The sequence below is a fragment of the Xiphias gladius genome, chromosome 16 (genome assembly GCF_016859285.1).
Source record: "Xiphias gladius isolate SHS-SW01 ecotype Sanya breed wild chromosome 16, ASM1685928v1, whole genome shotgun sequence".
Lineage (NCBI taxonomy): Eukaryota > Metazoa > Chordata > Actinopteri > Istiophoriformes > Xiphiidae > Xiphias > Xiphias gladius.
Window position 1 is genome coordinate 27,434,012 of NC_053415.1, and position 25,463 is coordinate 27,459,474.

Here is a 25,463-nt window from a genome sequence, read left to right on the forward strand (position 1 = left end):
AATGTTAATATGCAACAGGGGACAAGGTTCAGATGTACTGGAGCCAGACACTGGTCTCATTAGAAACCAGTCATGTTTCAGAGGTTCTGTAAAACAGTCTCAGGCTGACTGAGCCTCAGTATGAGGCCGTGAACCACCTCAGACTGATGCTTCGGGAATGAGGAGCAGGCAAACAGACAGTGTCTTCCTCTCAAACGTGACACAGCAGGACAGTGAGGTCGTGCAGGGCCGACCCTGCTGCCCGCTACATGAGGAAGTCTCCCCCGCGGTCGCTGTCCTCGGCACAGCCTGGGTGCGTCTGATCTTAGTGGCAGGCTTCGCCCCATCTGCTCGGAGCGGGGGATACCGGCCCGTATCTGGCGGTCCCACGGAGCTACCGTGCGGACACGGGCGCATCGAGGTGGACGCGGGTCGCCGGGCCGCGCTCAAAACTTCAAAATAAGAGTGGGGCGGGCTCGGCTAATGTGGCCTCGCTTTACCGGCACCGGCGTGCTAAAGGCGTTCCGGGACGCGAAGCACATATGAGTTGTCCAGCTGTTGTCTTCGATCGCATGATCAACGGGACAGTCTTTTCTGGCACCGCGGGACACTTTTCCAGGGCTGTTTAACGCAGCATTTCTGCGGTCTCAAGATGCTAAAGCTGCCGTGCTGTGATGCAGAAGCCGCTAGTTCACGTCCTCTTCCTTTGTTTCTGTTGTACAGAGAGCAGAGACTCTCCGGGCCGTGTTGCACTACAAATTCACTAAAGTTGTTGTTTTGTTTTTTTTATCCTCAAGTTTCTCACTTTTATCCTTCACCCGAGTCCAAAATGTCCCGTCTGTGACGATGAATGCGAACATGTCCTCCTCCTCCTCCTCCACCACCGCTCGCTGAGCTAACGTTGCCAGGTTCGGCCGTTATGCTTTGATTGTGAAAGCGCGCCGGAAGCGCCGCTGTCCTCTGCCCAGCCGTTGGCTCAGCCGCTATCGCAGCGGATCAGACTTGGCCGGAGGGAGGTGCGAATACTTCACTTCGGAGCAAATTCTCGCCGTTTTGTTTGTTTTGCAGCTTTTTCGTAGCGTTTCCCTCCACGTTAGCGGGTCGCCAGCGCTTGTTCCAGGATGGTTAAAGTGTCTTTTAATTCGGCCCTGGGGCAGAAAGATGTGAAAAAGGACGCCGAAACTCTTATCCCCGAGGAGGACAAAGTGAGTAGAAAATGGCTAACTTAGCCTCCAGCTCGCCGAGGGAAGACGCAGCTAACACACGGAGTTGTTGTTCAGCTGAGCTCGTAGTTTGGTTTTTTTTTTTTTACTCTTTCTGTAACTGGTTCACTCTCAAAAAAGAGGTCACTGCTGTATGTTTATTGGGACTTTTCAGTGCGTTAGAGTAGCGTCACCTAGTATGTGATTTTGCCTACTTCCATGTGTTGCATTTAGGGTTTTTTTTCCTTTAGATAAACATAATAAGGATTTAGTTTTGCTGTGCCGCTGGTCCGCTGCCCTTTTGCCTTTTAAAATCTCTACTTTGATGTCAGTTTTTCTATCGTGGGCTTAAGATCACAGTTAATAAGTACAACTAAATTAATGCATATGGTTTATCCCTCTAAGCACAGGTTTTAATTTGCTTTATTGACGAGAAAAAAAATACGGCATAACAAGTTTATGGTCACAGTTAGAAGGGCACTCAACTTTGTGTGTGATTTTTCATGTTGTTCTACAATTAGCCAGCAAAGTAAGCCAACTTGTGTGGAAGAGAAGTTAAGTATCTGAAGCTGTTTTATTTCCATATTTATGAAGTACCTGAAGACTTGAATGTGAAACTGAAAGGTACTAACTCCCTGCTGGTCAGTTTATCATTATAGGTCTGTTAATTAGCTCAACACAGGCCCCTAGAACTGGTCTCCACACACATGAACTCAGTGTCCTCTGTCCTTTATGTCCCATTTGTTGTCTCTTTGTCTTTCAGTCGCTTTCTCTCATCCTTTGCAGCACTGTGGGGTTAGTTTTAAAGAAAACTGCTGCTGCTTGTGAAAAGTGCGTCACCCTGACCAAAGAGAAAGCAAACAAGGATTTGGGAGGGGGGGGCGTATCCATCAGCCACAGTCACATTTTAGCTGTGGCCAGAAACTTCTTCTAATCTCTTCCGCAACTTTGGGCAACTAACTGACTGATCTCGATCCACTGGAAGTTAGACAGAGAAGGAGGCGAGTTTCCCACTTTGTCAGCCTGAGCGGGTTACACACACAATGAGGAAGTTACCTTTATGAAGGCGTGTTGGAGAAGTTGGGAAATTGCTTCGATGTGTAATTAGAAGTTGAGAAAAGTCACGTGGACATGAACAGTAATTCTAGGTTTGTGATGGTTGAGCAGACTGGAATCTAGTTTGCCTGTGAAACGGCTGCTGTAAATCTTAATATCTGGTGTGGCGGTGTAACAGAATTACAGTGGTGGAACGGTGCAGTAGCTGTGAGCACTGTGGGATGTGGGTCTGCAGACTGACTGGTGCAACTGAGCCACAGTTCCTGCTCCACAGTATTTTATGTTGCGTTTTCATGTGTCATGCTTTGTTTTAGGTATTTTATCCTTCATTTTTATCACTCTAGTGTTGTGTACTCTGGACTTTTGTCTGTTTATACAGCACGGTACTTGTTTTACATGTTGTGTTCTTAAGCTGCGTTTATGTTTTGGTGAGCCAAAGATAGTTTTCCACTCTGTTGAACAACAAAGTTGTAGAGTATGCCATTTTATTCGAATAATTCTGCGATTTTAAGGCTGGTTGGGGACTTGAGCTGCAGTCTGCCGAGACGTGTGGTGATTCTCTGATTAGAGTCTAGTAAAAAGTCCTCCTGCGATTCTGCCCGCTCAGTCTCCACCCTGTTGTGAAAGCCGTGTGTCTGTTTCCGACAGGGGAAATTTCAGCTCTGTTTGGAGATTGTCAGACAGGCTTTTTGTTCTTTGCGTAAATTCGACTCTAGAGAGCTGAGATGTAAATTTAATTGCATGTACGGTTAGTGTTGTAGGTGAAAATACATGTTCTGTAAATGTAACAGAGATACAAGCTGATTTAAAAACCCGAAAGTCAAATCTCGGTAAACAAGTTGTTATAGACATAGGATTTCTCGTCTTGACACTATCTGTTCTTTCAATCTGTTTTGATGTGATAAATATCTTTCTGCTGAAACCTTTTAACACTGTCTTCCTGTATGCTTATTGTGGTGATGACTGTGCAGGGCTAATCTGGGTTGGTTTTCACCTCCCCCACCGAGTTTTGGTCAGAACGACTCCTATCTTGATAATCGCAGCTTAATGTTTTCCTTCTGGGGATTGAAGTCGGCTCAAATAGAGCAGATTCTGTACTTGTTGGTGTTGTTTTTTGGGGGGGGGGATTTCCTGCACTTGGTAGAGTGGTTTCGACTGCAGCACAGAACCCAGACCAGGTCCTCGTACACTCAGTTGGCGGTTTATTGGGTACACCTAGCTAAAACGGAGTCTAACATAAGAGCTCTACAATGAATCCTCCTTCATGAAGGTTATAATGTTGAGTTTGCGTTGACACTGTCTTTAGGGAGGTGTTGATTCAACCGTGTGATCATTTTGGAGGATGTACTTTGTGCTACTTCTGGGGGGGGGGGTCGCCCGCTGATCTGGAAAGAGTCCCATTGGTCTCAGTCGCTCTTGGTATTTCCCAGTCGTTCGTGATTTTGCCGTCGCTTACCAATGAACTTTGAGCAGCGTCTGTCACCTGTACATGTGCGCTGCTACCTGACTTTATCTGCTACCAATTTAAATTGAGTAAGAAACCACAATGAAATTAAGCTCAAATGATTTTTAGTTTCTGTTAAGTTTGTTTTTCTTAGCCACTCGCTGTCTTTTTGTTACGCCCATCTTGTCTTTCTCTGTCATTCTCCTGAAATCTCCATTTCTACTCTCAACGAGAGGGATAAGGTGCTGTGGTAGAGTGGGGAGGGGACATTCTAACATCGTTTTTGGACCATTATCATTGCAATATTTGTAAAAGGAAAACACAGGTTGTCTTTCACAGGGCACTCAGACATGAGCGAGAAGAAGAGCAAAACAGATCTGCTCACTGATGAGGTGAACGCTATGTCCTGAGGTGATCCTTCACACTGAGTGATTGCACTCATACAAAATAACAGGGGTAAAACAAGGCTTAAAGTGAATGGATTTGAACTGCCATTTCCTCATCCTCTCACAGCCGTCTGACAATGTGATGGCTAAGTAAGAAAACGTCTTCGGTCTGTAGGCACATCACTTTCTCAGTGGGTGTAGCCGCTAGCCAGCTGATTACTATACTAAATTAAGTCAGCTCCTCCATCAGAACGATTTCCTGTGACAGACAGCATTTTTCAGGTTTTCAGTCTATCAAAGCTCATTATCTGTGACAGCTGTGATTCTTGGCTGTTGGACAGGTTTTCTCCCTGGTTCGTTTCTGCAGTAAAGACATTGGGGGACAAAATACACTCGTCGCGCAACTGGTGCTCCCTCCATTCAAAAACAATATCTGATGTTGTAAACATAATTGCCTCGTCCTCTTTTTCAAACCTAATATCAGGAAAAAATATTGTTGTATATTTAGGCCGGTACGGTCTACTTTCTCTCCAGGGCGGCAGAGAACTCAGCATAGTTTTTTCTGTTCATTTGGCTTAGATGCTGCATCTACACCGATCAGCCACAACATTAAAACCAGTTAGCTGTTTTAATGTTGTGTGTGTGTGTGTCTGTGTGTGGGTAATATGTATACTACCTCTGAAAATGAGCGACTATGTATAAAAATGGCTGTAACTCCTAAACAGATAATGCGTTATTTTTTTTAAACCCCTTGAATTAAAGCTGAAAGTCTACACTTCAGTCACACCTTGATAATTAATTATTCACGGTTTAAAGAAGTTCAACTTCTCAGGAAAAAACGCTTCACGTCAAGCAGTTTTTTGACAGCTGGCCGATCACAAGAGGAGCAACGAGACCTGTCGTGTCCCCTAACGGCGTCAAAATTGGAGAAGGTAGCGGTGGAGGAAGTAATTATGTTAGAATCAGAGCAAAGTAAAAAATATGACATGGCAGTTAAACTGTATCACCAAGATTTATTTCTTTAATATTCTGTTTTGTTTTTTTTTGTTTTTTCTTGTTTGTTTGGTTTTCTTTTTTGTTTTTCAGATAGTCCTTTCGAACTCAAAATCTGCAATTAGTCGATATTAAAGGACTCGGATCCAAGCCAAATAAACTTGATAAGGACGTCCCCATGTTGCACTATTTTAACTGATAAGAAATAAATGCACGTGTACGTTTCTCTGCATCTGCTTGAGACAGGAAGCTTCTTACTCTAAAACTGTGTTGTTGTTTTTTTTTTAAATGATACAAAGCAGTTTTTGTGATGTTGGCCGCATGTCTCTGAATTGTTAGGTCCAACTCAACGACGACACCCGGATTTCTGAAGTGAAGTGCTTTTTCAGAGAAGAGGAGGCTAGAGGAGAACTTAGAGCAGAGGCTCAGCACCAACTACATGCAGCTAACATACACTGAGACTGAACTTTAAGTCAGTAGGAGAGTTTATCTGCTACTTTTTTTAAAATTAGTGAGAAACCACTATGAAATGGCGCTGAAATGATTTTTAGTTTTTGATTCTGTTTAAGTTTGGCTTGCTCATTCTGTCGCTCTCTGTCCGTTATGTTTCTGTCTCATTGCATCACTCTTTCTGTTGCGGTGTTTTTTAAGAAACCCTCACCTCCAGTTTGAACTTACAAATCGAAAAGGGCTATTCTTTGAGGCATATGCTGTTTTTGTTTCCTGGTCTTTTTAAAACTGTTAAAATTATTATTTGCATCATGTGCAGCTTCATGTTAATGACCTTCCATCAGGCAGTTTGTCAGTCTTTAACAGGTTAAACGGAGTTGAAACCAATCAGCTGAACGCTCTGTGACTAAAGACAGTTGCAGAGACATTTATAGAGACAAAAAATAGACCAAGCTAAATATTAGGCTAAGCATGTCCACATGCTTAGTTTAGCTTTTCCCTGAATAAGTCTTATCGGGTGTGTTCAGACAGCTTTTGAGCCAAACAGGGATGTAAGTTTCTTCCTGTTGAACATGAAGCTTGATTGTGCGTCATTCTGGGGCTGTAACTCATGATTATTTTCATTATCGATCAATTTGCCGGTTATTTTCTCAATTAATCTATTATCCTTTTGTCTATAAAATGGTCAAGTACATAAATGCTTGTTATGATTTACCACAGCTCCAGATTATTTCTTTAAATATCTTATTTTGTCTTTTTCAGTCCAAAACACAAAGACATTCAGTTTAGTGTCACATATGAGAAAGAAAATCATCAGATCCTCTCATTTAAGAACCTGGAACCAGGACATATTTAAAGTTTCCACTTTAAAATGACTAATGACAGAATAGAAGTTCTACATCAATCATGTGAAAAAACTTAAGACTTAGGACGCCTGGTGTAAAAATCAAATTTCTGCATGACTGTTTTCCTCTAGATTAGCTGTAGTTAGTGAAAGTTAAAGTTATTCCACAGTTTTCACATATACAGTTAGGTCTCTTTGTGCTGTGTCCACTCAGGTAGGATTAGACATGTTAATCAGCATCTTATTAAACATAGTTTGACTTTGTGCGGACTAACAGTTAGTTTCCTGCTGCTGCCTTTGTCTTTCTGCTGACTCTGCTCATTTATCGATCCGGTCCTTAATGAGCTCTGCTCAGTTTGAAACTGACCTGATTTGGCAGCTTTCGCTTCAATACTAGGAAGCATTAAAAAGTCTCAGAGTCTTCTGTCTTTCTTTTTGTAATGTGCGCTGCTGGATTTTACCAGTACTGGATCATCTGTTGCTGAGGATTTTTTTGTCCAGTTATTTAGTGTAGAATGTCAAAAATATAAACAAATTCTTAATAAAGGTAAGGAGAGACCAAAGTGATGTTTTTCAGGCACTGACGGGTACATTTTGTATTCAGTTGGTTGTATAGTAATTATTTATGGTTTGCCTATTTTTAATATGTTTAGGTTATTTAACCTCTGAATTCCAGACCTCACAAACTTAATGCATATCATTTTCATTCACATTTATGGTAGTTTGTATATTTTAAAATTGGCTTAGGTGTATGATGGTTTCATTATCTGTATGTTGTGTTGAATGTTGTCGTGTTTGTCCTGTTGAACTATGAGCCACATGGAAATAAAGTGAACTCTACTCAAGTGAAGTCTTTAAAGTCCAAATTCTGTCTGGCTAGCTAGAAAATGATTAATTCCAGTGATAAGAAATGAAGAAAAGCAGCAGATACTCACATTTGAGAAGCTGCAAACAGCAAATGTTTTGGAATTTTAATTGAGCTGAGTTACATGGTTGTTTGTCAAATTTGGCAATTTGACAATTGGTTTATTTGTTGACTAATTATTTTAGCAGCACAGAAAATAGAGAATGATTACATTGACCTCTGGGCTGAAATCATTAAAGCACTTTAAAGTGCTATACGTAGGGGATGAAAGGTTTTAAGAAGAGATATAAAAGGAACACAAGGCATTATAAGAAGACACGTGAGGGTTTTAAAACAGTGAAATAATATAGAAGATAGTAGAATAATAGATTGGCCCAGTTTTCTCTGTAGAACTCCCACAGAGAAAACACTGAAAATAACCTGCAGCCGGCTCAGCTGAAGATTAGCATGGAGGAGCACCCGAGCTTATCTCAGAGCCCATTAACGCGTCACACTGTGCTGTGAGCTCTGTGTAGTAGAGATACACGACAGAGAGGTGTGAAGCTCGTTTAAAAAGGTCGTTTTTTTACTCTGTTGTCACTTGAACTTCAGCGGTGGCTGGGTGTGGAAAATTCTACAGGTTATCTGCATATATTACAAAGTCTTAAAAAGCACTGAATTCAGTTTCCCTGGAAAAAAGAGGCCTCAAAAGGTATTAAAAAGCCTTAATACCAGTTAAAAAAAAAAGAAAAAAAGTCAGTAAAAAAAGAGCAACCTGAACTCGGAGCCGAAATACTCGAGCAGGAGTCAGATATATTCAGAGACAGTGTGCTGTGAATGCAGATGCTAAAGATGCTTTATTAGGGCGTGCTGGCTGTAGCTGTGCTCACGTGTTACCATGCTGATAATGTGGGAGTGTTGGAGTGAAACTTTGTTTTTACATGTCTGGGTGTGAAGAGCTGCGTATACACACTTGTTGCCGTGTGGCTGCATTTGATGCATTCTTTGCAAAATTGCGTGTGGAAAAACGGACTCCTGATGAATTTAATGCACCAGCCAGATCACCGCTGGCAATCACATCGGGAATTACTGTTGAATTTATTAGCCTTTCACTATAAACGTTTCGTGTTTTTGAGCATGAAATCATCAGTGTTTTTGAAATTTTAAATTAAGCAGCCAACCAGACATTTTGAAAACATGTTTGTGTTGTATGATTGGAAAGATTATAGATTTATTGGTATTTTTTGGCAGATAATTTCTGGTGATCAAGGCATAACATATGGTCTTTCATTTTTTTTTCCTATCAAAGGGTTGTTTTGTGGCGTTGTTCCATATCTGAATCAAAAGTCTGGGGACAGAGAGTGTTGTCATGGTGGACCTGCTCTGGTTTTGTGTCATTTTTTTTTCTTTGTATTGTCTTTATTCTGTGTTACTGTTCAGTTTTTGTCTATACATATACGTATATTAGAGCTGAAGCGATTAGTGAGGTAGTTGATGAATCAATCCCAAATGCTAAACACTCCCTAGATTCCGCCTCTCAGACACAAGGCTTTGCTGCTTTTCTTAATCTTCTTTGATGGCAAATTGAGTACATTTTGGCATTTGGACTGTTGGTTGGACAAAAAAGAAATTGTCACTTTGGGCTTTAGGAAGTTGTGATTGTGGGAAACGGCAAACTGTCTCTTTGGTACTTCGCATTGTTGTTTTGTGTGATGATTTGGGGTCTGTACCTGCAACAGTTAGCAGGTGATAGGTGAATAATTCTGGGATGGAAATAAAGGTAAATGATTTCCATCTCTGGTTGCACTTTGTTTATGCAAATCACAGAGTTTCACCGGGGTTTGCTGGCTGGGTTTTTGTGCATTTGGTACTATCCCAAAAATATGTCCAAAGTGCATCAGTGGTACTATTTTTAGGAATAGATACGGTGTAAATCAATTGTCTTCCTCTCTGATATGAAGAGCAGCAGTCATTTGACAGTAACAGTTTAGCAATTGCTACCCTCAGATACGGTGGTATACCTAATTACCAGATTACAGCCCGAAGCCTTCCTTAGCTACTTTCTGGATCACGCTGCTCTCCGCTTGTGTGTCCTCTGATTGTCGTCTGAGGCATGCAGACCGCTTGAAAAGGATTATAGTCTAATCAGTCAGATAGAGACTCAGTCGGAGAGCTTTAGCTGCCTCCCACAGGGCCCCGACCACTAAAACCCAGAAGGGAGATTAACCAAACAGGCAGATATATAGGGAACAGAGGACAGCCTCCACCCACCGTCCACCCCCACACAGCAGCTCTGAGGCCCAGACACGCCTCACCCTGTGCAGACCTGCGGAGCTACTGCTCCTGGTAACCAAACACATATCTCTACCTCCATAGTATGGTGCAGAGAACCAGATTTACACCTAGTGCAGTAACCACCAGATGCTGATGTTATTTCTAGAGTTGCAACCATTAGACGATTAGTCCGTGAAAAGAAAATTAATCAGGAACAATTTGATAATCGATTCATCGTTTTGTTCATTTTCCAAACAAAAATGCTAAACATTTTCCGGTTCCAGCTTCTTAAATGTGAGAATTTTTAGTCACATATGATAGTAAACTAACTATTGTTGGTTTTGTTCTGTTGGTCAGATAAAACAGACAATAAGAAGAAGTGACACTGGGCACTGGAAAATAAAAAGGGACATTTTTAACTATCTTCTGATATTTTATATAGTAAAACATTTAATTAGTTCTTTGAAAATGTATCCATTAAGCAAGAAAGTTGTTTGTTGCAGCCGTAATCTGTAGTATCTTTCTTAAGTTTTGCTTCAGTGTTCGGTGTGTGTCGGGTTCGTCAGCGTCTTTCTGTCGCCTGATTTAACCCAAAGTATCTGCCTTCCCAGAGGCTGTGTGCAGCTCAGAGCAGAGTGGAGTTTCACCTGGTATCGCCAGCAGGCTGAAACTTTACCTGTCCTGGACACGGATACTCACCTGTCTCCACAGAGACAGAAAAAAAACGAGCTGTCTCAGGTGATGATGCTCAGGACACTGCAGGCAGAGCCGCTTTAAGACCTTTACTGGAAGACTGAACCAAGTTTAGGATCAGGGGAAATGGAGAATAGTACTATATTTGACACAGTATTGATGAGAAAAATGAAATAAGCCTCAACTATAAAATGCCTTGATTAAAGTCCAGATAAAGGAGAAGAATCTCATTTGTTCAGGCAAAATCAAATAAGCTTATAGCGAACACCTGAAAACACACAAAATACTGAAACTGTCAATATGACAACAGAAGACACGACTGATTTCATATTGGTGAGAGGGAGGGCAGAATTCAAATAGAGCTGATTAGTCAATAAATCGATTAGTCCATTGAAAAAATGTTGAGAACTTGATGCCTCCATGTTCTCAAATGTGAGAATTTGCTGCTTTTCTTTGTCTTTAATTACGGAAAATAAAATACTTTGGGGTGTGGACTGTTTATTGGAAAAATAAAGACATTCGACAACTTCACGTTGGGCTCTAGGATATTACAGAATAATCAGCAGAATAATCCATCGTAAGGATAAAAATTCATTAGTTAAAAATTGTTATTTCGTAACGTTAATATAAATTCAAAATGGTGAAAGAGATGAAGAAATTCTATAAAATGACAAAGAAAATAATGAAATATTGGCAACTACATGACATTAGGTCATAAGTCTAACAAGTCTGAAAAATAATATTAACATATAATGATGTTACCAACCATTAGATTTGTGCCAGTGTGAAGCAAAAACTCTTTCAATACATAATTTTGTTCCAGTGAAATTGAGATAAGATGTATATTTATTACCGCATTAAAGCATCATTTCGTAGCGTAAAGTCGTCTAATAGGGCAGGCTGATAATGACTGAAATCATTAGTAATGGTGTTAATAAGAATACTTTCCTATATTAATACCACTTTATGGCAAATGTTTGCAGTATTTGTATACAGGGACCCTTTCAAACCACGTCAGAGTCCACAAAAAAAGTGAATTAACTGAAAAATGGTTGTTTGATGAGGTTAACTTAATTTGGTGGCTGGTTGGTTCATCTCAACGTCTCACACACACAAAGACGGTCATTGTAGCGCGACTGTGATGTGAACGCAGCCCCAATGATTAAACCCACCGCGTCCGTCCTCACCACAGCCGGCCAGACTGGCGATTTCTGCCAACGACAGCCACAGAAAACCTTTCAAAATAAGACCAGAAGTGCAAACAGTTCACATGCAAGTTGAGACAAATCATCTGCAGAGGCAGAAACGCAAAAAAAAGAGTCAAGCGGAAGTGGTCTGAGAACAAAAGGGGAAGTGAATCGACGCAGGCAGCTGCAGACTGTGTTTTTCAGAGATAAGAAAAAAGGCTGAACTCATTAGAACAGGACCTGTCTCGTACATAAAACATTTGCACAGGGCTGCATTAGTAGGAATTGGCTTCATTGTTGATAAACCTAAATACCTACAGTATTGATTTGTAATGATTTACAAGCCCTTGATGATTTCACTCCTCAAACCATCAAGAGCTGAAACGATATGTTGATTAATCGATGAGTCGATCCAAAAAACTCTAAACAACATTTTAAGTAGTTTTATCAGTTACAAAAACAATATTTCTGCTTTCGGCTTCTCAAAAGGGAGGATTTGCCATTTTTCTCTGTGTTATATCATATTATATCAAATTGAATATCTTTAGATTTTGGACTGTTTGAATTGTAACACTCTAAACCTCATCATCCACAAAAACCAAAAAAGCCCTAAACCGATCAAATAATCCTGAAAGTCTTGTCCCCGAGTGTGTGACATTCTGACTGTACATATTGTTCCCGCTTTGTGTGACGTCAGCATACTTCACTGTGTTGACATATGAATGTGTTAACGTGTGTGTGTGTGTGTGTGTGTGTGTTGCAGTTATGAAATGTTCGTCTGAAGGCCTGATGGGTCTTGTTGGTGTGTTGTGAAACAGGTACATCGTTGCATCAGGATCCAAAGGTGACTGGAGTTGATTCCAGGGAGTTTCTGAGAGGTTCTTTCTAGCACCTTTATTTGTATAGCAGGCACAGAAAATTCAAAGTGCTTTACATAAATGAATAAAATGAGATTTAAGACATTGGATAATATGAAATAAAATATGTAAAATGAAATGAAATACAGTTAAGGCCAGTTCATGCTTTCAAAAGGAACTTTATATGATCGATTAAACGTTAAAATAATTTTTATGCTAAAACAGCCAGAAAAAAATGTGAAGATTTCCAGTTTTTCTCTGTTTTTATATCATATTAAACTGAATATCTTGCGGTTTTGACTGTTGGTCTGACGAAACAAAACATTTGAAGATGTCACAAAGGACTCTGAGATGGACAATTTCGCAATTGTCTGACATTTTATAGGTTTAACAATCAGCAGATTAGTCAATATTAAAAGCAAACATTAGCTGCGGCCCTAATCCATAGAGCCCTGAAGATATGTCTCAAACAAATCAGTACGTTGTGGAGAATGTCCGCCTGACAGACCCAGTTCAGGGCCAGAAAGTCTCTAAACTGAACTCTGTTTGATATTCTGACCCGTCGGCTGTGTGCTGAAGGTGTTTAGTAAGTGTAAAACATCCTCTTCTGCTTTCTGTCTGCTTCTGTTTTGCACTCAGTTCCTCTTTTCTTCCCCTCGATGTCAAAAGACCTGTGAGTGATTAGGAAAAACCCTCCGCTCAGCTGAAGTGACCTGAGCTTTACGGCTGACGGAGGAAAGCCATAGAAAATGTTCCCTTTCAGTTGGTCCCTGTCCAACACGCTGCGTCTAACACCACGAGCGTCAGCCGCTTCCTCAGCCTCCTTACACTTTTTTCTGTAAAGGCCTCACCCATGACTTCCTCTTCCTCCGTTTCTCACATTTAGTCTCAAACAACTAAAACATGAACTTGCTCAGCTTACGGCCTTCTAGAAAAGCGGGACCTTCGCGTCCCTTCGCCGACCTGACCCGACTGTCTCCCACTGGGGCTAATGGCTGTGGTGCCGGGGGGGCCGGGTGGGGGCACCTGTCGTTCGCCTCTCCGGGGGTCCGGTCTGCCGTCACTCCTCATCGCTGTATACGTGTGGAATTAATGACTATTATAGTGGTTACTGCAATATTGCATGTTATGATTATTATTATAGTATTACTCTATCACTATCATACTAATTATGATATTATTGACACATGATATATTTATTATTACTGTAACATTACTCCACACACCAACCTGTCCCGAACCATTTAACACCGGTACATATCACTGCCCCTCATACAAACCTACACTCTCACATTACCCACACACACCCTGCTTATCTGATCTCCAGTGTTTTGTTGGGGGTGGGGGTTTGTTTGTTTTTGTTTTTGTTTTTTTTTGTTTTTTTACTGTCACACGATTTCACCACTAAAAAAAGGAAAACAACAGAAAAGCGTTAGACGGTATTTATTGAGTTCTGTTTTGCGGTCTGGAAAGGTCAGAAACGGCTGACAGTCGGTCTTTGAGTTGCTGCCCAGCTGTTTCTGAAAAAAAACTGCTGCTGCTTCCTGCGGTTTTTTGTTCCTTTTCTTTTTTCTTTTTTTTTCTGCCCAGGGAAATGCTGACTCACACCCCACATTTATCAAGTTGTAAAAGCTGAGGACAAGCTGAAATACCAGATGGTACTGCTTTATCTCAAATATGAATGTTAAACTGGGGGTCAGCCGCCCCGAGGGCAGCGTATTGTCGGCTGATGTCAGCAATATGTGTCTTTTCTTTATGAGGACTAAGACAGAATATTGTTGAGGACACAAAGAAGTCTTTAAAGTAGTTATCTTTTTCATTACGAATATTATGAATGGACTCTGGGAATATGTAATGGGCATCTTTCACTATTGTACATTTTGGAAACTGATTGATGAATTGATTGTTTAATTGAAAAATGTATTTATTGTTTATTGTGAATGGAAATAATCAATAGTTGCAGCTCAGTTTCACTAACTCCAACAACCAGGAGAAGACGTAGTCTGTTAACAGGGAATACTGCTTCACAAAATAAACCTCTTAAAAACAATTTCTCACTGAAACCATCGAAGTTAATTCAGGAAAGGCTTTTGTCCGAGTGTCGGAAAGTGAAACCGCAGGTTCTATTTTCAGACTTGACACAAGTTAAAAAGATGTGGTGGTAGCTCATGGAAACCAACAGCAGAGCCGCAGAGCTTCAGAATTAATGATTCCTGGCCGTTCACCTTCATGTCGACCTCAGACGGGGTTTCTCCCGCTCTGAGAAAGCTCTTTGGTTTTTAGCAGGAGGAGATGAAAGCAGGAGACGCGTCGAGGCTTGTTCTGAAAGAAGCTGGGTTTTTATCCACCCGGCTGATGTGTGTCCGCCGAAGAGCCCTGGTCTCCACTGTGCTTTAGAATAATTACACACAATCCTCCTTTTACACACTCAGCTCAGCTCAGGGCTCAAGTTTCTCTAAAGAGAAGGTTTAGGTGCTCACGCACAACCACACACACACACACACACACACACACACAACACAGTGATACGTCATTTTCACAGTGTTTTCCATGACAACAACAGAAGTGCTTTATTAAGTGCTTAAAAAAACACATGGCAATGTAAAGAGACGCATAAATAGGATTTCAAAATAATACATGCTCATTTTACGAATCCTGGAATCTGAATTATATTTACCACAAATTGTAAAATGCAACATTGCAAAAATTCTCCCTGATCACAGCAGACGTTCTGAAATGTTAACAACATGGAGTTTTATTACAAAATCAGTTATCGTATCTCAAGGCTGTTAAGAGGAGTTAAAGATATACTTTTATTCAGTATTAATTTGTTGATTACTTGTCCTGTGTATAAAACTTCAGAAAACAATTTTTTTAAAAAGCAGATGACAGGATCCAAGAGCCCAAGGTGACATCTGCAAATAGCAGATTTTTTCTGATCAACAGCCCAAAACATTAAACATTAAATTCACTAAAACGAAAAGCAAGTAGAGCAGCGAGGACCTTGAGGACCTTGTAAGCGTCAAAAGTATTTTAACTTTGCCGATTATTGAAATATTTGCTGATTAATTTTCTTTCGATTAATTGTTGCAGCTATGTGTATAGAGCACTTTTCACTCAAGAAAACACATAAAACCCAACAATAATAAAAAGCAGATAGTGAAACCCTGGGTAAATTTAACTTGAAACCCGATTTTAAAAAGGATAAGGTCAAGCAAAATCCAGTCGAATGAGATTGATAAACAGACAACGGGAGTAAAATCGAGAAAAAGCCGTACCTGTTGTCTCACATTTAATCACCTGACCTCAGTGTTCTCATATCACACATCAGACTCGTATTTCAGCAGCTACCATGTTCAAAGAGGAGAAGTTGCTCATTAGCAAAATGTGTTTTACCACTGCCTAGATTTTTTCACATTTTTCCAGCAATTTTTGTCTGATTTTAGTTCATTTTGTCATTTTTCCAGAGTAAACACACTACATAGCACTGCCATTGCAGTTGTATGTCATACTTAAATCACACACCTTCACTTTCTCTTGCTGTTTTTCATTCTTTTTCACTTTTTCTGGTAATGTTTTTCAGATTTTCTGTTTGCCTCTGTTTTTCCCTCTGTGATTTGCATCGTGATGAGTCACCGTGTTGCTTTGTGTGTCTGAAAAGAGATGTGCAGCCTCCTTCATCCGATCCAAACAAAGGCTTTGTTTTCACACACACACACATCACATCACATCACATCACATCACACCCTGGCCTCTGGTTGTTGTGGCTCTGGAGAGTTTCCAGGCTCCTGGCAGGTCTGGCTGCTGTGCTGTGGCTCTGGCGCTGCCGTCGTGTTGTTTTCAGACCAGGAGCTCTTCCAGGGGTAGGGATGGGGTTTGGTAGCACCGCATCAAAGCTGAATCCAGCTCTGAATCCGCTTATCACATCTTTTTAGATAATTTGTTCGGTGGGAAATGGACACAGTTTAAATAAAGAATCTGAATTCATTGACTTGAGTGTGTCTTTGTCTTGAAGTTTTTCTGGATGAAATACAAAAGAAAATATGGAAAAGGAACGAGTACATTTAGATAAAATACTTAGAAATCTTGGCAACCGAATGACTGGCAGTAGAGAAATTACCAGCAAGTGATTACACCTGGGCCACACCGCCTACCTCACCTGTGCGTGGCGGCTACCCCGCGGTGCTGCTACCGCCAGCCCTGTCTTCCCACACTGAGTTTGCCTTTGATAATGGCCTTCAATAACAATGATCATCCATCACTGATGAGCGGTCAGAAAAGGGAAGCGTTGTAACCAGAAAGCAGTCCCATGATGTTTGTTTAGCCTCGTTCGGAGAGAGAGCGAGAGCCAGAAAACTGCTGCCTTTCACCTGATGTTCTGTTAACATACTGACATCACTTATAATTACAGCCTACACTGGGTTTCTGCTATGAGTGTATGGTACACATGGAGCCTCGACTTATTCCTTTAAAAACATACAATTGACATTGAAGCTGTAGTGAAAGGTGTCAGTCTTATGTAATGTTGCCGGTATGATGCCAACGTGACTATTAACGGATCTTTTCACTGTCTATTTTTGTTGAGAACCGCACGGCTCACACGTGAAAAATAGGCTCGACCCTGAAACTCTAGATGACACACATCTCACACAGGCTGTGTAGCTGTAACCCGATCTAACCTGTTCACATGGCCGCCGAAAGCAGGGGTCCGCAGTGTGGCCCAGGCCGTAGTAGTAATAATAAATGTTCTCCTGTTGATCTGTGAAAGGATTTAATTTTAAGCATGTGGTTGAAGAACATCCTCTCTGGTCCATGAAAGAATAAATATGGGGGAAACATTCAAACCTCTTCATTTCTGCTTCTCTCCCGCAGGATGCGGAGGCAGCTCTGCTGGTGCGCCACCAGTCCCGGGCCTGGTGCTGGTGCATGTGCCTGGGTCTGGCTCTCATGCTGTCAGGAGTGGTGGTCGGAGGAGCCTACCTGTACCGCTACTACATCCTGGAGGTGAGAAACCAGCCACGACAAGGGTGGGAAAGTACCTCCTACAGCAGTGAGGTAAAATGAATCACAACAACTGTAAAGTTGAACCAGCACCTTTCTAAAACAGTTCCACCACAAACTGAACATTATAACCTTCATGAAGGAGGATTTTATCGCATTACGGTTGGATGATCCTGCCTTTAGTTTTTTCCAGGAATACTTAATACAGATAAAAAGGGCCGATAAAAATATAAATTGCAACTAAAAACTGGGGCAGCTTTGGCTCAGGAGGTAGAGCAGGTCGTTCACTAATAAGAAGGTCGGTGGTTTGATTCCCAGCTCCTGTAGTCTGCATGTGGAAGTGTCCTAGGACAAGATACCGAACACCTGATGGCTGTGCCGTCAGTATGTGTGAGTGTGGAATGTAGTGTAAAGCGCTTTGCTTGGCTTGGTTCCATTAAGGGTAAGGTGGCAGGCTGCTCCACAGGTAGGCCCCCCTGAGCTAGTAAAACACCTGCCTAAGGCCCCTGGGAGAGACCTTGAGACTCCTATAGGAGCATCGCCAATAGTGAATGAATGATAAACCAACTTTTCCTTCATAGTGCTTGACAAGACTAGAAAAGTGCTATATATACAAGTGAAGTCGATTTACCGAAAAATAAATTCACGTCTGTACTCAAGCCACGAGGGTGGAAAAGCATGAAAGAAAGTGTGACCTGACACGACCCGACAGGTCGCAGCAGGTAAACGCCCACCATTACTGTGAGCTGTTTTTAACTCCACCTATGGTGCCTAGGCAGGCCTGGATGAAAAACAGATAAGCACCCCCCTCCTTACTGCTTGGAGCTAAATAACTATAGCCTGCATAATTCAAGAGATGGAATCACCCAAAACAGAAACAAGACAGAGAACACCTGTGCGAGTGTCCAGAAGGTTTATGATAAATGAAACCTACATGGGTTTGAACACTTCCAAATTAGTTTATTCCGAGTTGTAGTGTTTCTTCCTTTAGTTTTTTTTTTTTTTTAATAATGTTCATCATACTCCAGAAAACAGAATGTGAATGGACGGGAATTGTACCGACCACTTGTCTGTGTGTGGATCTTTGTAACAAATGTAGAATTTGTCCCGAGGGTGTTGCCAGAAGAAATGTCATGTTGTTGTCTAAATCATAAGGGTTTACTCTGTGCACAGCGTAGCTAGCTTCAGTGTCAAACTGGATTTATCAGGGGTCATGGTGTAGCTATGGCGCCTACGCATCTAGATGCTAAAGCTACACCTTAGGTTATAGTCAATTTTACCTGTATAGGCCAAAATCCAAAATGTGCCTCAAATGGCTTTAAAATGTGTACAGCGTAGTACACTTCCTGTCCTTAGTCCCTCGATTCAGATACGGAAGATGTACAGATGCCCAACGCCCCTCCATTTCCAAATAATGATCTGCAAATCAGCTGTCAATCAAATGAGATCAGCTGCTGTCAGGTTTTTTTTTTTTTTTTTTTTACGTCAGTTACGCCGTAGGTGGCGTGCAGTGATGTTAGCATCTCATCTGGATAATGGTACATTAAATGTTAAGTCACTTATAAGGACAGATATAAACTAAACCAATACAAGAAACAGGAAGCCTGTTGCCAAGGAGGGAGTGAGTTATGCTGTGGGCTACAAATGAACCCTTTTTTTAAGCCTATATGTGTTTACATTTTGGAAAATGAAGTCTGCCAAATTCACTATTAACATTTCCTGTTTGCAGTGTAGCCATGGTTACACAGACAACTATCACTGGATCACTGTGATACTGAAGGAAACTTAAAAATGTGATGACTCTCAGGAAAATTCTGGTGTTATAAGGAGCGTTTCTTCCCATTCTGTGATTTCTACACAGCGTTTGTGACGTTTATAATGATATCCTCCGAAAGTGTAAGTCAGGTTGAATTTAAAATTTGACTGAATTATCTTTGGACACAAATGAGGTTTTTTTTTTTTTTTTTAAAGTAGCCTACCTTAATCGCCTCCTTTAGCCGTGTGTGTCACAGCCGCCACTGCTGCTGTTGATCGTTGCCGAGCAACAACAACTACAGCAACAACTAACAGTTTTTACAGCACCTGAATGCAAATCACATACATGTGGTAGAGATATAATCGGCTGGTTATTTCTCTGTTTTTCTGTCCTACCTCATGTCATCTGTTTTTTTTCCCCCTTTTTCCCTCGTCCCTGCAGGACGGCCAGGTGTTTGTGTGCGGGGTGAACTACCGTGAGGAGGACTACATGATCCGGGAGGAAGAGGAGGTATAAGACAGCACAACACTGTCACCTACATTCACATGCCGCAGGTTCAAGTACACAGCAGTGAAATGTGTGTATTCAGTACATGGCACATAATTAATCATTACAGACCGAGGCACTGATTGATTGACCTTAGTTACTGACTGACTGATTGACTTCAGCCTGCAGTGGACTCACAGTAGAGTCGTCTTAATCCGTCCAACACATCACATCACATTGTGGATTTTTTTGCTCGCTTTATTTATCTTACCCTTTTGTCTGCCATTTTTAAACTGTTTGCTGCACAGTTGTAGATTTTGTACTTGTAGTTTTCCTGTTGTTTCTAGGCAGCACTTGTTTTTCCTTCATTTCAGTTTTATATTAAAAATTCTGTATGAACTTTAGAAAAATCAAGAGCTACAGCAGTTAGTCAAGTAATCGATTAGTCGATGGTCAAAAAAAACAAACAATCAGCAATTACTTTGATAATCAACTAGTCAGTTAAAGTCACTTTTAAAAGTGCTCAAATGTGAGAATCCGCTGCTTTTCCTTGTCCTACACTGTTGGTCTGGGTTGCTGAAGACATCACCTGGGGCTCTAGGAAATTGTCATTTTTTTAATTAGTATTTTCTGATGTTTCACAAACCAAATGATGAATCAATCAAGCACGAAACTAACTGGCAGATTCATCTAGAGTGAAGATAATTGTTACTTGCAGCCTCTTAAAATGTGGTTACAGATGTGATGTTCCCTGTGGTGGATTTCAAGGCTTGTGTTTAGTTCAAAAGTAGCACACGTCATAACTGCTGTATGAGCCGCCTCGAGGCACATTGTGATGTAAACTGTCGTGACTCGGGACGGTTTACTGACTCTGTCGACCGACTGACCGAGCAACCGGGTGATCAACTGGTTTAACCGCTTTCTAGGTGGAGGTGGAGCTTCCAAGCCAGTTCCACCTGCGGCAGTTGGAGGAGAGGATCCGGGTGCTGGAGAGCGAGCAGGTGGAGCTCATCAACGTCCCTGTGCCCGAGTTCGATGACGGAGACCCAGCAGACATCGTCCACGACTTCCAGCGGGTGAGAGGGGGCTTTTAGCTACGTCAGAGACAGGGAGAGAGTTTAGTCCACTGGTTCCCAACCTGGGGGTCGGGCCCCTCCAGAGGGTCACCAGGTGAACCTGAGGGGTCGTCGGGTGATTCATGGGAGAGGACGGGACAATGTCTCTTTTATGGAGATGATAACAACTCAGAAACATCCGAAACATGACAAGGCTCTAAAGTAGACACCACTTTTTTTTTTTTTGTACAGGGCAACAAACCAAAAAGGCTGGGAAACACTGGTTTAATCTATAACAGTGTTTATGAGCTTTTTTTGTCTAAAGTCTTCATCTGAAAAGTAACTAGTTACTACAGCTGTGAAATAAATATAGAGAAGTAAAAAGTACAATATTTCCTTTGGAAATGTGGTGGAGAGCAAGTATAAAGTAGCAAAGAAATGGAGATACTCAAGTAAAGTACAAGTAGCTCAGAATTGAGCTTAAGCAGTTGAGTAAATGCTGCTTGTAAAGACCAGGTAAAACAGCTCCCACATATTAAATTCAGTATTTCCACACAACTAATTCCATCAGAACAGTCAAACTCACTCTGTTTGGCTGCGTTTCTCTTTTCAACAGAAAAACCAGCTTCATCTACCTGTTCATTGCAGTTTTTAACTGTATCGATTGATTCTAGTTCCTGCCAATTAGAAGACCACCAATAACAGGGAGACTGCAAATACTTTTAATTTGAAAAAAGAGCGGGAAGTGTTGATTTGCAGTCACAGTAGCTTAAGATCAAACAGGGAAAAGTGAGTCGACTAGAATTAAGCGGTGAATGAAAACAACATTTCTGTTAGAGAATAGAGCCTGAGCAGCAGAGCGGGGAGTATGACATGCCTTGGTTGGTGTACTGACGGAGTTGGCACCGGGGAAATGTACGTGATACGGAATCAGTCAAGCCAACAGCTCAACACGGAGCAGGTTTTGAGTTTGCATTAACAGGGAAGCAGGTCTGTTCCAAATAAACACATGGATCTCTGTGCCATTGCGGTAAAGAAAGAAAGCCACTGTTTTAGAACTTACATTATTCATGTGTTGTGACAAAAACACATTATATTTTCCTATGAAAAGGAAAAGGGAGTACTGCCTCGTAAAGACTAGCTGTTCTCTTGGTCTGTTAAAGTTTGTCTTCTGTCTCAGGGGTTGACTGCATACCTGGATCTGAGTCTGAACAAGTGCTACGTCATCCCGCTCAACACCTCCATCGTCATGCCTCCCAGAGACTTCCTGGAGCTGCTCATCAACGTCAAGGTAACAGGCGGCTTCCCTGCAACTGTCGGACTTAGGTTTCACCTTTAATCCCAGCTGTTAAATGGGGAAAGCAATGTTTGTAAAAGGGTTTAGTACTTTCACTTCTTGCCTCAGTCTCCCTGACCAAATCAAAGTGGAAGTGTAAAACTCATTGCTTCGATTCTCTATCGTAGTGTCTGTTGTGGACGGTTACAAAAAAAAAAGAAATGAAGCAGTTTGGTTTGAAAAGATTTTCACGCGGGTTTTGTCGTCCGACGAATCAGAAAGCGATCCCCTTGAGCTCAGTTTACAGTAAACGGGCTCCTGTGGCGGCGAGGGTGGATCAGAACCTGCTTCTACTGAGAGAAAGCAAAGACGGACACGGAGAGAAATCACCAAAGCAATCACACGGATTTTAGCATCTTGGCTTTTTAAAAAGAAACAAAAACGATAATAGTTCACTTCCCTCGTTATTGGTCAGTAATTTAAATTTAAAAACAGAAATCAATTAGAAAGAGGAAGGCACACTAACAGTGAAAGCAGTGAGAAGCTTTACATAAAAACAAACTGAAACCAGTAAGACCAGGAAATAAGCCGAAGACATTAGGACAGTAGGAGAGGGACTGTGTTTTTGGTTACTACAAATGGTGCATACTAACCGCTGGGGTGCAGATGAAGTGATTTACAGCACTAAAAAGAAACGTTTGAATCTGATGCACCTGCACTTGAGGAGTCTCTACCTGCCCTGAACCAACGGCTCAAAGTCTTAATTTAAGGGTTGGCAGGCGTCAGTGCTGATTGGGTTTCCCTTCTGCCAGACTCTCCTTTCAATTATCATCATTTTTTCTGTGACATGTTTGTGCTGTGTCCCTTCCTCCGTCCAGGCCGGCACCTACCTGCCTCAGTCTTACCTGGTCCACGAGGAGATGATGGTGACCGAGCGCCTGGAGCAGGTCGACCAGCTCGGCTACTTCATCTACAGCCTCTGCCAAGGCAAAGACACCTACAAGCTGCAGCGCAGAGACAGGATCCTGGGTAGGGACATGACATCAGTCAATCCTTGATTTACCGTAGTTATCATATTATTATTATGCTCGCTATCTCTTTTGGCTCAAGATTCTCGCTGTGATCAGTGGATTGGTGGGGGGAGAAGTGAGGCTAATTTTTTGCATTTGAAAGACTCACTTTCTGTACCAAGGCGACTGTGATAATTGTAGTAATAACAAATGTGACTAAATTCAGTCCTATGGTACAGTAAAGACATTTTGAGATCAGAGGAATGGTTTGACATTGTGGTAAATATGCTCACTTGCCTTCTTGCCTAGAGTTGATACCACTCTCGGGACTTGCAGCCAGGAGATGTTTAGCTTAGCTTAGCATAAAGACAGGAACCGGGGGGGGGGCTAGCCTGGTCCGAGGATAACGGCATTTGTACAAAAACCAAAGTGTAAAAGGAACCATTTGCCGTCTATGGGGGCTATGTGCCAGACTGTTTCTTGGCTGGGAGGTGTCGACTTACTGGGAGACTTCATGGAGTTACTGGTCCTGGCTGAGAAAACCACCGTCCTATCCGTAAACACTGGGTTTTTTCATTTTCACCGGCGCATAAAGCTACCCACCGGGCTGGTGTTGTTAGCCATTACCACCACCGCTCCCTCCGAATGTTGACCGTACTCTGACTGTAGCTGGCATTTTGCAAAGGCCATACGTTACCTTACCCACCTTACGCATTCATTTACACAGCGAGCCCTAGCTAGCTAGTTTTACCGTCACACAAACGCCCGTTAACACTAACGGGTTTTAGCTCTAAGGCAGAGGCTACAACATCTCCATTTACGCGGTCCACATACATGCTGTGTCAGTTCAGCATGTTGACTCTCTCCGGTTTTCTTGCAGGCATGCAGAAGCGTGAGGCTCTGAACTGCCACAAGATCCGTCACTTCGAGAACAAGTTTGTGGTGGAGACTCTGATTTGTGAGCCTTAAGACACCTCGTCGCCTCACAACTGCTCTTAAAGTCACTGGCGTGCAGTGAGATTGTGTTTTTTTTTTTTTTCCTCTGTCCTTTACTTCAGGTAGTTTGAGTGAGTGAGAGGAGTGAAATGTGAAGCTGTTTGGTAAATATTCATTGATTGTGAAATAAAAAGGTGAAGAGTCATGTATTTTTCCACTTTCTGTACGGGGGTCTTCTTGGAATTGTTATCTTTCAGAAAATAACTAGCTAAAAGTCAACTCAGTATAAAATAGTAAATTATTTTAATCCAAATTAACTGCAGTTATAGCATGACTATATGTTTTAATAGACATGGGTAAATTTACAGTTTGTCTTTTCTCTCAGTCCAAACGTAAAATTCTAAGAGAGAGGGCAACTTTTGTACCACTCATCCGGGTTTTTGAAACTCATCAGTCCAGTGAGACTGTGGGGTTTTTCCTTTTTTTTTTTTTTGTATTTTGTCTGCTGTAGCTATTAATACACTGCACCTGTTCCTTCTTAAGTGGAAAATGGTCTTAAAATAAGAGTGTGGGCATGTGTCTCTCTTGTTTAGCTTTAAAACATGTTTGTAGAAGTGCCGAGTAAGAAAACAGGAAACAAAGAATCAAATTCACCGCAGAGAGAATTGACGGGAAACACGCTTGTGTTAAAATCATTTTCGTGAGGGTTGTCTGTCTTTTTTGAATGTGTAATTTTTTGGATAACTCTTCTTCTTGTACTAATTTGTGTATATAATCTCTTTAAAGATATGACCAGACCAACACAATAAAGAAAACAGAAAAAACAACTGTTGTCTGTTTTTAACTCTTGAGTGGTCAATGTGTGGTTAATGGGAGGGACTTGATATAAAAATACCCACAATGTGACCTACCAGTGGTTCACGACATTAACCGTGATGGAATAAGAAAAATAGGTCCCAGGAGAAACACTTGAATGCACGAGTACATTTTAATTATCAAGTGATGGTTTTTGTCCCGTTTCCGGTGGAAACATTGGCTTTTACCCGCCTACCTGCTGCCTACCTGCTACCGACCGGGCTGGCGTTGCCGCCGTTACCATCGCCGCGCCCTCTGAACGTCGACCGTACTCTACGACTTCAACTGGCGTCTCGAAAAGGTCAGATATTCTTATGCTTTTTAAAAAGATGGAGCGATAAGCTAAGGACGAATAAGCTAACTGCCGGCGTCTTCACTGACACGACGCGCACACAAAACGGCGTCATCGACCTGCCCGTGTTCTTACCTCGGGGCTAGTGTGGCTCACAGGTGCGCGGGGTCCCCGTGAAGCACGTGGTGACTGACTTGCAACGAGAACGACAGCAGACACTGTCCCCTCTGTCCCGGAGAATTCACACGGTCACAAGTCATTAACAGATGGAATATTATCAATCAGATGCGTCGCCACTATTCATTACCGACGTTTTGGTTTCCGTCACAACAGACTGAGACTCGGGAGCGTAAACGTCACGTCCCTCGGATTTTCCCGGAAAATTGGCCCCGAGTCCTTCACCTAGAAATCCGTCCGCAGGCCTGTTGGAGGCAACCGAGACAGTTACGTCCCAATCTGCTCACGGGTTGGCACTAAAGACAAGATCGCTCCACATTCTTACAGTTAGTCCCTTTAACTTGACCTGAAGGACAAACACATTGATGAAAAGCGTAAAGACAACTGTCCATCCGCTCCGGCTCAGAAAA

General features: G+C 41.9%; 1 protein-coding gene across 2 annotated transcripts; it reads left to right on the forward strand.

Moving 5' to 3' along the window:
* The first annotated feature begins 938 nt into the window (after positions 1-938).
* LOC120801189 (integral membrane protein 2B-like) lies at positions 939-24,573 on the forward strand. 2 transcript variants are annotated; one of them, XM_040147814.1, is made up of 7 exons: positions 939-1,184; positions 17,082-17,264; positions 19,408-19,476; positions 20,379-20,528; positions 21,688-21,798; positions 22,662-22,812; positions 23,674-24,573. In XM_040147814.1, the coding sequence occupies exons 1-7, from the start codon at positions 1,101-1,103 to the stop codon at positions 23,760-23,762; spliced, it is 837 nt and encodes a 278-aa protein (XP_040003748.1). In that variant the 5' UTR covers positions 939-1,100; the 3' UTR covers positions 23,763-24,573. The 2 variants fall into 2 exon arrangements, with proteins under 2 accessions (XP_040003748.1, XP_040003749.1); XM_040147815.1 differs by having other exon boundaries at positions 941-1,184; positions 17,082-17,213.
* Positions 24,574-25,463: the final 890 nt, after the last annotated feature.

Coding starts and splice junctions, on each gene's coding strand:
- LOC120801189 (XM_040147814.1), top strand. CDS start 1,101: ATGGTTAAAGTGTCTTTTAATTCGGCCCTGGGGCAGAAAGATGTGAAA. Junction 1,185..17,081: donor TTATCCCCGAGGAGGACAAA/GTGAGTAGAAAA, acceptor TCTCTCCCGCAG/GATGCGGAGGCAGCTCTGCT. Junction 20,529..21,687: donor TCGTCCACGACTTCCAGCGG/GTGAGAGGGGGC, acceptor CTTCTGTCTCAG/GGGTTGACTGCATACCTGGA.